The sequence below is a fragment of the Marmota flaviventris genome, chromosome 14 (genome assembly GCF_047511675.1).
Source record: "Marmota flaviventris isolate mMarFla1 chromosome 14, mMarFla1.hap1, whole genome shotgun sequence".
Lineage (NCBI taxonomy): Eukaryota > Metazoa > Chordata > Mammalia > Rodentia > Sciuridae > Marmota > Marmota flaviventris.
The window spans coordinates 52,792,593-52,804,983 of NC_092511.1; the positions used below are offsets into that span (position 1 = coordinate 52,792,593).

Below are 12,391 nucleotides of genomic sequence, written 5' to 3' on the forward strand. Positions count from 1 at the left end.
TTAAGAATTAAATATATGAAAAAGGAGACATCATAAATTAATGAGTATGGGGAGTATTACTCAACAAATGGGGTTATGATTATTGCTTGATTATTTAGGGGAAAAAATCAGATCCTTGCTTACATCCTACACCAAAATAAGTTCTAATGTACTAAAAAAAGTAAATTTTAAAACATACAGGCAAATAAAAGTCAATATTTATGAATTCTTGCACTTACATACTAGTAAAACAATGAAGAAAATCACAAATAAAAAGATCAGTTGACTTGACTTCATTAAATCAACTTGGGAAAACAGGTTGGCAGTTTTATGAAATTGAATATAACATCTGACCCAGCATTCACACTCCTAGATATATGTTTTGGAGAAATGAAAACTTATGTTCACACAGTAATTTGTATGTATGTTCATAGAAGCCTTATTTGCACTATAAAAATATTGAAACAACTCAGATGTCCTCTATAAAGTGAATGGATAGACAACCTGTGGTACAGCTATATAATGGATGACTACTTAGCAATAAAAAGAATGAACTATTAATACGTGCAGCAACATGTATGGCCCTCAAGGGCATTAGGCTGAATGAAAAAAGCCAGCTTCAAAGGTTTACATATTACATAATTTCATTTACCTAACACTCTTGATATAGCAAAATTATAATGAAAGAGAATAGATCAGTGATTGTCAAGGATTAAAATCTAAGCAAAGGTATAACTTTTTCCCATATTTTTTATTGGTTCATTATAATTTCAACCAGTAATGGTGGGATTCATTATTACATATTTGTACATGCACACAATATGACAGTGTTTTTGGCCAGTGTCATTTCCCAGATATTGCCCCTTTCAATCCTTCCCTTCTTTCTTCCATGGTTCCTTTCTTCTGCCCTACTGATTTCCCTTGGATGTTCATGAGATCACCACCCCCAAAGATAGATGTGACTATTAAGGGGCAACATGAGGGAGTTTCTTTGTGTTCATTGAACTTATCCCAGTTGTAGTGATAACTAATTGATACACATGATAACATTTCATAAAACTACACATGGACCAAAAAAAGAAAAAAAACAGGTGAAGTCCAAACAAGGCCTGTAGCTAAGCTAATAGAATTGTACTGGTGTCTGTTTCCTGGTTTGACCAGGTACAGACAGTCCTCAGTTTATGATGGTTTGACTTACAATTTTTCAACTTTATGATGATGTGAAAGCAGTATGAATTTAGTAGAAGGTATAATTGGAATTTTGAATTTTGATCTTTTCCTGGTCTAGCAATATGCAATAGGATACTTTCTCATGAGCAACAGCAAGCCATATGTGTTGCTCTACAGTGCAATGTGTTGCTAAGCTGTGATGTTCAGTAGGTTGGGTGTATTAAATGCATTTTTGCTTTATGATAATTTCAACTTATGATGGGTTTTTGGAGATGTATACCTATAAGAAGTCAAGGGCATCTGATGATGATAGTTTATTAGCATTGAGAGAAGCTGGTAGAATATACAAGAGCTTGACTATTTTTGCAAGTTCTTGTGAGCCTTAAACTAACTTCAAAATTCAGGTATTAAAAAGTTAACCTGGGTTCAGAAATAAACATTGAAAAGCAAAGTGAAGGAATTATTTGTAGCAATTTGAGGATTTTCATGTCTTAATATATAGAGAATTCATACAAATCCATAAGGCAAACACTGAGTACCCAGTGAATTTGAAAGAGAATTTAACAGAATAAGCAAGTGCCTGAGAGAAAACTTTGTAGGTGTTACTTTTAAAGATGTCTATTCAAATTTTTTTGGAGTCCCATATTTCTTTAATGTACTCCCAAAGACATTGGTAACATGCTAAAAGAGAAAAGAAATATATTTTGTCACTATGTTGTAACTGTGTAATCTCACTTAAGAGAAATATAGTTTAAAAGATACAAAATAGAGGGCTAGGGTTGTAGCTCAGTGGCAGAGCACTTGCCTAGCACATGGGAGGCACTGGGTTTGATCGTCAGCACTATGTAAAAATAAGTTAATAAAATTAAAGGTATTGTGTCCATCTACAACTAAAAAATATTTTTTTAAAAAAGATACAAAATAGAGCAGTGTAAATTTGCATTGCTTTAAGGTAGCTTTGAGAGAATTTTGAAAGACTTTATATATAATTCTTCCCTCAAAAACTTTTTTTTTTTTAAACAGGTATAAATTAATCCTTAGAAAGCAACTAAACAATGGAGCCAGACATCATTCGAATGTACTCTTCATCCCCACCACCACTAGACAATGGAGCAGAGGAGGATGATGATGATGAATTTGGGGAATTTGGTGGATTTTCAGAAGTCAGCCCTTCTGGCATAGGGTTTGTCGATTTTGATACACCAGATTATACTCGTCCTAAGGAAGAGTTTGTATCTTCAAACCATTTTATGCCAATTCATGATTTCTCAGAAAATGTAGATAGCCTTACAAGCTTTAAGTCCATTAAAAATGGTAATGATAAGGACATCACTGCTGAACTTTGTACTCCCATGAAAGGTCAGTCTGATGTTTTACTTTGTACCACCAGCAAAGAAATTATTTCATCTAAAACTTTAGATACTTCTACTGATGGCATGGAAAGTCCAGGAGATTTAAACAAAGTAATAGAGCAGAGACAGAATGTTGGAACACCTGAAAGTTTCACTCCCGGAGATTTTAGAACTGATATGAACATTGTTCATCAAAACAAGCAGTTAGAGAGCTGCAATGGTGAAAAGCCTCCTTGTCTGGAGATTCTAACAAATGGGTTTGCAGGGTTGGAAACTGTAAATCCTCAGGGAACAGATGATCTAGACAATGTAGCTGATTCAAAGGGACAAAAGCCTCTGAGCACTCATAGCACTGAGTATAATTTAGACTTTGCACCTAGTCCTGCTGAGGAATTTGCAGATTTTGCCACATTTTCCCAAAAGGAAAGGATACAACTAGAAGAAATAAGATGTGCAGTTTTAAATGAGAGAGATGCACTAACCATTCAGGAAAACAACAAAATTAACAGAGTCAATGAACTGAATTCTGTAAAAGAAGTGTCTTTGGTTAAAAGTTTTGATGAAAAAGGAGACACTGATGGAGAGGATCAGGTTTGTGTTTCAGAAATAAGCATAGCACCTAACAGAAGTTTTGGTGTTGAAAAACAAGGCCTTCCAATGCTGCAACAGGATGAATTTTTAAATTCAAATAATCAATCAAAGGCTTGGAATTTGGTAGATTCGACTGATAATTCAGAAGCCATTAGGAAAGAACAATGTAAAACTGAGGAAAAACTACATTTAGTTACTTCAAAATGTGCTGACCTATGCATGGATTCTATTAAAACTTTTGATGCTGATGAAGAACTTGGTTCTTCCAAAGAAGAAAGTAGAAAGTTTACTAATTCCCAAATCCCAAACATTGGTCCTACAGAAGAAAATGTTTTGGATGATTCTGTAAGTGTAAAAAATGGTAATAGTAGTAATGATTTTGTGACTTGCAATGATACTAATGAGGATGATTTTGGTGACTTTGGCACAGCCAGTGGCACCACTCCACCTTTCGTCACTGGTACTCAAGATTCAATGAGTGATGTCACTTTTGAAGAGTCCTCAGAGCACTTTCCACATTTTAGTGAACCAAGTGATGACTTTGGAGAATTTGGGGATACAAATACTGCTTTTTACCCGGAGGAAATGATATTTACTGATTCAGACCTGAAACAGACTTCTGATAGTTTATCAGAGGAATGTCAATTGGCAAGAAAGTCTAGTGGAACAGGCACTGAACCTGTTTCAGAACTGAAAAATGGGCAAGACAGTGAGTTTGGAGATTTTGATTCAGTGCCAAATATTCAAGATGACTGCAGTGCTTTTCAAGACTCTGATGACTTTGCGGACTTCAGTTCAGCTGGTCCTAGCCAAGTTGTAGATTGGAATGCTTTTGGGGATGAACAAAAAGATGGTTGTTCCTGGGCTGCTTTTGGAGATCAGCAAGCCACTGAAGCTCATCATCGAAAGGAAGTCTGGCAGTCACATAGGACAGATGAAAATGTTGATATTCCAGGAACCCCCAAGATGTACAGTATCCCTTTAGCAACTCCCAAAGGAGCAGTTGCTAGTGGCCATTTACAGGAATCAGCCACTTCCATTCAGGTATTTACTAATATTCTCTATTTTTTATGACATATTAATTGCTGTGAAGACTTCCAATTCAGCTTTTTAAAAAATATTATTTCAATTGAGTACCTGTTAAAGGAGTCTCTTTATGATATGTAATGCTTGCCTGCTTTGTAGATTAGTTACATTTTTACAACCCTTTGAGAAATTATAAATAGTCCAGTACTAAAACTTGATATTTATCCCAGTGAGTTTTCTTAAGAGTTATAGAAATTTGCCAGTTTTTCCAGGTGTAGTGGCATACCCATAATCCTAGGGACTCAGGGAGGCTAAAGCAAGAGGATCACCAGGTCAAGGGCAGCCTCAACAACTTAGGGAGACCTGCCTCAAAATAAAAAATTAAAAGGCTTGGGGGATGTAGCTCAGTGGTAGAACCCCTCTGGGTTCCATCTCGAGTACTGCAAAAATTAAAAAAATGTTAAGATGTGAATAACAGTTACAGAAATGTGCCCATTTGATTTTTTTGAAAGATACTATGGGTAAATTCGCAATCTACAACTTTATTTCTCTGGTTATCTTTTGCTGAGAAACCAATTTTCAACTGGAAGTATTTCCAAAGTGTGTAAATTGAAATGGTTATACATCATTGTTTTGATACCTTTGACACATTAAGTATAACTAAAAAGAACCAATTAACAAAAAGATATTAGGGAAATTATGGTATTACCAGTTGATGTACACAGATAATCATTTTTCAGTTGGCTTTGGGTGCCTGAATTGTCTACTTTGCTAGTTCACTTATTACATGGTTTGACTAATGTGTATTATTCCTGTTAGGTAATTTATTATTGAGGCAGAACCTTGGAATTTTAAACAGGAAGTGAACTAATTATAATGCAAAATGAAGACTCTTGGGTTTTGACCTAACCCTTTGCAAACTATTTAGTTTCATCTTACTAGCATATAGGATGACATTGGTATTGAACGATCTTTAATTTATAGCCCTAGAACTTTTAACATCATCAGATAGTGAATTTTTTAAACTATGATCCCTTCAAATAGGAAATTTTGGCATCACACAAGTTGATTGAAGTTACTTATTTATAATTTGATAACTGGATATAAGAGATAATAAAGCATGAAATGGGCTTCATGGAATCTGATAGAGCTGAGTTTGAATCTTGACTCAGCTTCTTAAAAGCTTTATGGTTTTGGATAATAAGTGAAAAAATAGAAAATGAAGATTTTGTAGCATGATTATATTTGGTAAAAATTAAACAAAAGCTACATATATTTGGCAAGATGCATTAAGACTTTCCAAGATTTGTTTGACTCAGGCCTTAGACTTTTTTTTTTTTTCTTTTCTTTTCTTGTTTTTTTTTTTTTTTTTAATTTTTAGTTGTAGGTGAACATAGTATCTTTATTTTATTTATTTATTTAATATTTTTTAGTTATACATGGACACAGTATCTATTGTGTTTATTTTTATGTGGTGCTGAGGATCAAACCCAGTGCCTCACACATGCTAGGCAAGTACTCTACCACTGAGCTACAACCTTAGCCCTAGACTTTTGTTTTTTGCTGAATGGGTTATACAGAATGACAGAATTTGGAGATGGATGTTGGGGAGGAAAAACTCTGGAAGGAACTGGAGGAAGTTTGGGAAGAAAGTTGAGGTATGGAAATAGGTATACCCTGCTAAGTTACTGAGTCAGTAGTGGATAAAGATTAAACAGTGACCTTGATTCTTATCCTGCTGTTGTAAAGGAGAATCGTAGCCTGTACTTTCTTCTTGGCTTTCAGATTCTGATGTTTAAATAACATTGTAATTATCTTAGTTTTTAAACCTTAGAACTGAAGACCAGAACATCAAATGCATACTCAAATGGTATGTCTTACCATTTGACAAGACCAGATATAATTATTGAAACTTTATTTATGGTACATTAATCTAGTCCTTGGAAGGGATTGGGTTTACTAACAGTTTTCTCTAAATGCTTCTTTTAGTTGTTGCAGTGTCCAGGACAGAATAGAAATCCTCACATATTAATGACAGTAAACATTAGGTCTTTTAATGGCAAAATTGAAATGATTTATTCCTCTTAAATCTTACCTACATACAATTAGTGGCCCAAAGAGAATGCTGTCAAGTGATTTTGTCCAAATTGTGCTTAGCAGAATGTTGTGAGGGTCTTTTAGAGTATTTTAGAATTCAGAGCTCAATTAATTCAGTTAAACAGAGGTGGAAGGCAGTTCTTTGTTTTGTAAAATCAGACAAATATAGGTGTCATTTCAGGTTTTTTCCCACTTTTCACTATATTTGGTATGTAACATCCAGGTCCATATTTTTTAGCACCTTTTTTTTTAAAGTCTACTATGAACTTACACTACCATAAATAAAGTTTCAATAAATATATCTTTCTCAGGCTTATTGCAATTATTTGTTACTTAGGTGGGGAAAATTCAATCAAGAAATTTTTCAAACTCAAAAAATGTTCTCAGTCAAATTAATTGTCAGCCACTGGTCTAGCATACCTCATTACTGAGAAAAAAGATATTATCCTTTTAGTGAATAATTTTTTTCTGAGAACTCAGAATCTAATATATTTCATTCTCTTTTAACATTCTTATGAATGACAAGTAGTAGACTGGGGGAACTGGAAAAAGACAAGTAGTAGACTAGAGGTGTAGCTCAGTGGCAGAGCACTTGCATAGCATGCTCGAGGCCCTAGATCCAATCCCAGCACTGCAAAAAAAAAAAAAAAAAAAATCTCCATTTTACAAATCACAAAGAGGTCAAAACTTTTCTTTACTTTTTTTTTTTTAAACATCAATGGATTTTTATTTTATTCTTATATTTGTATGTGGTGCTGAGAATCGAACCCAGTGCCTCTCACATGCTAGGCAAGTGCTCTACCATGAGCCACAACCCCAGCCCTATTCTTAATTTTTGGGCTAAGATTTAAAACAAAACAAAAATAACAAGCACAGCAAATCCTCCTTATCTTTTGTTTTCCCTCAAAAGATAATTATAATGTTATTTAAACATTTTCTATTTTTTTAGCCTTTTAATGTTTTAGAAAGGAATTTTGATTAAAATAGCCAAGATGCCTTTTTCTTAGCTGTATGGGTGAAAGAGATAATGTCATAAGCATTACATTGCACTCTGAACTTTTATAAGTTTTTAAAATATCACTTTGAATGTTACTTGAGAATTTAGGTAATTGTTAAATAATCTTTATATTAAAAATTCCTCTAGAAAGAGAGGCTATAAATCATTTTTTGTTATTAGCCATCTAATTTGTAATACTACTGGGAAAAGGAAGATTTGAAAGATTTAAAAACTAAGAATGTCACAAAAAAGGAAAAGAAGAAAATCACTAATTCTTTGGTTTGTGCTATTTTGAGGTTAAATTTCTGGGTGTGTTTTTTTTTTTTTTTTTTTTTTCCACCAGAAAGTCCACATTCTCCAATGGAATATAACCAATTCTGCATTTTCAACTTGTTGTTTAATCATTTACCTAAGATTGTGTGCCAGTTTTCTCTTCTGTGGGTGAACATTTGGACTTATGATTGAAATAGAAGCAAGCAACAAAGAAACTAAGACTTTAAGATTTGGGCCTTTAAGGATCTTTGCTTTCCTTATTTGGATAGCATTTCCTTTTGCTATTTTTCCCTCAGAAAATTTGACATTCTGGTCTTTAGTTCTAAAATAGATAGAAATACTCTTATTAGATTTATCCAGAAATTGTGCAAAAAGAGCAGATCATCTTTTTTGAACTTGGTAAATTGGTCCCTCTTTTTAGATAGCTTGAAATTAGGAATTGGTAAGTATACAGGTGTAGATTGTACTTGATATCTTACTTAATTTTTAATAGTGGTAAGACATAAGGTATCCTCTTAAATGGAAGATTAAATTACTCAGTGGATTTTATGTTTCTTCTAAAGGTCCACTTAAGTGCAAGACCTAATGCTATCAATATTGAAACTATTGGCATTAATCAACTTCTGTTCCTAAGCAAGAAAGGAAAACTAACTGGAAATATGAAGGAATTTTAACAGTTATCTTAAATATGTACTTTAAAGGAGATAGGCACTTGAGTTGCCTAAGAAGCAGAATCTAGATAGACTCCTAAGGTGCTGGTTTTTATGTACCCCTCTGGAAAGGTGAATTAGATTTGTGATATAATTTATCATTTTATACCCCAATGTAGTCATTTATAAAATCGAGATGTATTTGGTTCTCCAGAGAAAGAGAACCAATAAATGGGATTGTGGGGGGAGGGGGGGATTAGTGGAAGGAAGGAGGAAGGGAGCAAGGGAGGGAGAGGGAGGGAAAGAAGGAAGGAATAAATTAATTGATTGGAGAGTGTGAAGTCCCAAAATAGAGTCAGGAAGCTGGAGACTCGAGAGCTGATACAGTTCCATTCTGATGTGAAGGCCTGAGAACTAGTAGAGCCAATGGTATGGAGATGCACACCTGTAATCTCAGTGACTCAGGAGGCTGAGTCAGGTGGATCGCAAGTTTTGAGACCAGGCTCGGCTACTTAGCTAGGCTTTAAGCAACTAAGCAAACTCTGCATCAGAAATAAAAAGGCTAGGAATGTGGTTCAATGGTAAAGTACCCCTGGGTTAAATCCCCAGTACCCACACCTACTCACCCCCAAAAAAGAGAAGAACCAATTTTTCACTTAAGTCCAAAGGCAGGAAAAGATTGATGTCACTATTCAGAAAGTCAGGTAGGACTAGTTCCCTCTTACTCAGTGTTTTTGTTCTATTCAGGTCTTTGATTGATAGGACAAGGGCCACTCATGTTAGAGAGGACAGTCTGCTTTATTTAGTCTTCCAGTCTAAATCCAAATGTTGATCACATCCAGAAACACACTCATATATTTGATCAAACGTCTGGACACCCCATGGGTGAGTCAAGTTGATGAATAAAATTATCATCCCAAGAGGGAATACCATATGTCCATATATTGCTTCAGGATTTTGGAAAACCTGTAACCTGTTTGTGACTAAAACATACCATTTGAGTATGCATTAGATAATACAGCTTATTTGCACCAGTAGAAGAAATGACTGCTTATATACCATAGGACTTTCTTCTCTATCCCCAGACATAGAAAGATGACAGAACTGGGAATGAGTAAAAGTGAATTTATGTATAATGTTTTGCACCCTTTGATTAATTATGCCATTGGGTGATTGGGTGCTGTGGCACACATCTGTAATCCCAGCTGCTCGAGTGGCTGAGGTAGCGTGTGAACCTTTGGAGCTGTGGTATAGCCAAGGGTTGCATTATGACTTTCATAAACTTCTTCTCCATAAAAGATTTTTTAAATTATATTTTATGACTTTAAGTAAATATGATTATTATTAATATTAAATACTAAAACATTTTTGTGGGCCCCTAGAAGTGTCGTGGACCCTAGGTATATGGCATAGTGATTAAAAGAAGGTTCTGTAGTCATGGTGTTAGTTCCAGGGATTTGGAGTAACTTACATGAGCAACTTCCCTGAGCCTCAAGATTTATAGAATATTCGGGGCTGAGGATGTGGCTCAAGCCGTAGCATGCTTGCCTGGCATGCGTGCGGCTGGGGTTCAAACCTCAGCACCATAAACAAAGATGTTGTGTCCACCGAAAACTGAAAAATAAATATTTAAAAAAAAAAAAAAGATTTATAGAATAATACTATCAGCAATGGGTGAGCTCAATAATAGAGTGCTTGCCTAGCATTTATGAGTTCTTGTGTTCAATGCCCAGCCTGAATGGGGGGGGGGGGCATACAAGAATATTATTGTACTGACTTTAAAACTTTTGTTATGAGGATAAATGAAATTATGCCTGTAAAGATGCTTAGCACAGCACTTTGTACATAGTGCTCAGTGTATGTTAACTGTTACTGAATAACCTCAGAAACAAACTTCTTGAGAAATGGTTCTCAAAGGTGCAGGAAATACTGTTGCTAACTATATTGTTGGTTAACCATGGAAAGAGAGAGAGAGACAAATCAAAATTTGTGGAGCAGTACCTCTAGTTCTGGCTCTTGGCAACATACTCACCTTTCAAGCTATTTTGAGAGAAAAAGCTCCTGCTTTGGGCTAGTTCTCATTTTCAGAATGGTTTTGACAGATAGGAATGCATATGAATCTAAGTGCACTTTTGTGCAATAGCAGACTTCCTGAACTAATTGGTTTCATAGCATTGAATACTAAGGAAAAATAAAAGGGAAGTCTGGCACCTGCCTTGAAGAGTATTTGATTTTTCAACCCTACATTTATCAGAGTCCCATTTCTTAAAGTGTTTAATAGCCAGATGTGCTCCTGTTTGACTTAGAATTTGGTACATGTGTACGTGGAATGACATGATTTATATAAACTGGTATTCAGCTAACCCATCACCAGTTTCCTTATTCCATGGAGTTAAGGGAGAAACAATGACGTTTTCTCTTTTTTATACTTTGGAGTTAAAGGTATTTAAAATGCAGGTAATTTGTGTGAATATTTTTGTACTTAGTGTGCCATTTAGTTAGTACTGTGGCCTCAGGTAAATATTTAGACTGCTAAGTGTGTGTGCACTTATTACCTTCATATTCATTTAGAATGCAACACTGACTCTTTGGTAAATGTTTACAACTGTTAGATGAAATGGTTTGCTTTTTTAAATACGATCATCATCACAGTACTTAACAAGGGATCCATTGTCTAATGGCTGGAAATGTTTGAAAGATCACAAAATTTAAGTAAAAGCATGATTTGGTGAAAGGAATGTAGGCCTTGGAGTCAGACTTTGGGTCAAATTCTTGCTATGCACAATACCAGTACTAAAACTCTGATTAATTAAAGTTCCCTGAGTTTTCAGTTTGTTTATCTGTAACATAGAGACAGTAATACTTATCTGAGGTGTTTCTTTTAGAAGATTCCTCAAGTGTTATATGTACAGCGTTAAGCATAGTAAATCACATAGAAAGCATTAGACTATTGTTATCAATACATTATAATTATATAAATATGTTCTACCTACATACAAGAATGATTTAGAGCTGGGGACAGTGGTGCATGCCTGTAATCCCAGCAGCTCAGGAGGCTGAGGCAGGAGGATGGCGAGTTCACTGAGACCTTTGTTTCTAAATAAAATACAAAATAGGGCTGGGGATGTGACTCAGTGGTGGAGTGCCCCTGAGTTCAATCCCCGGTACTCAATAAAATAAAATGATGATTTAGATGGCTTATAATAAGATATACTTTCATAAATAGAACTATGATGCCCTTAACAATCCTAAACAAAAGTGCTTTCCCCCCATCCCAAAGCACTTTGATTTAGTTAGGATTCCTATACTAACAGTAGGCAGAAACCTCAATACTAGAAACTCAAGAATAAAACATAGTTCATTCCCTCAACACTCCTGTAATTTTCAGAAATTAAACCTGGAACTGCTTTGATAACAACATATTATAGTGGTTTAAGAGCACCTACTCTGAGACTATGCCTCCTGATTTAGGATTCAACTTCCCCATTTAATATGCACGTGACCAGAAGCAAGTTAATTTAACTTCTCCCTGCTCCATTTTTCTCATCCAAAAAATGGAAATAATATTGTTACTTTCCTCGTATGGTTCTTATGAAACTTCAATGAGCTGGTATTTTTAAGGAATTTAGAATAATGCCTGGCTCATGGGAAACACTATGTAAACATTAAACCAAAACTATAGTGCACCAAATAAGGCTTTTACAGTTTGAGTATGTTCAAAGAACATCTTTTGATCTTTTGTTGAATTTAGTTTCTCACTTTCCTGAAATGGGTTATACTGATTTTGTTTGCTTTATATTTGCTGCCTTATCTGCGTAAGGAAAGCAGAGATCAGCTAGTCAGACTTGATCACTAATTCTAAATAATAAGATATATTTTTTTGGAATTTTACATCTAATACATTCTTTATATACTGGAATATATTAATAAATGACACTATTCAATGTAACCTTTTTCTGAGTAATTCAGCTACAAACTTAAAAAAAAAAATGAGGGCTGAGTTATAACTATAGTTCAGTTGGTAGAGTGCTTGCCTCACATGCACAAGGCCCTGAGTTTAACCCCCAGCACCACCACCAAAAGAATGAACAGTGCTACCATTGAATCAAAACCAGGAGTAAACTTCTGTGTAGAGAAACAGAAGTAATATAAACAAAATTCCTTTTTATTCATAAATGTTAGAACAAATCCAAGTATAATATTTTACTTTATTGACTAGTTTGCTAAGAGATACTCAATATTTTGCTCAAACTAAC

The 12,391-nt window shown here is 34.7% G+C and overlaps 1 protein-coding gene across 4 annotated transcripts in view; it reads left to right on the forward strand.

The window, feature by feature from the left end:
* Positions 1-12,391, forward strand: part of Aftph (aftiphilin) — a 62,482-nt gene that overhangs the window by 19,157 nt on the left and 30,934 nt on the right. For all 4 annotated transcript variants that reach the window (XM_027934334.2, XM_027934336.2, XM_071601643.1 and 1 more), the window contains exon 2: positions 2,173-4,136. In XM_027934334.2, coding sequence (XP_027790135.2) covers positions 2,205-4,136 — 1,932 coding nt within the window. In that variant the 5' untranslated portion in view covers positions 2,173-2,204. The remainder of the gene's footprint in view (positions 1-2,172; positions 4,137-12,391) is intronic.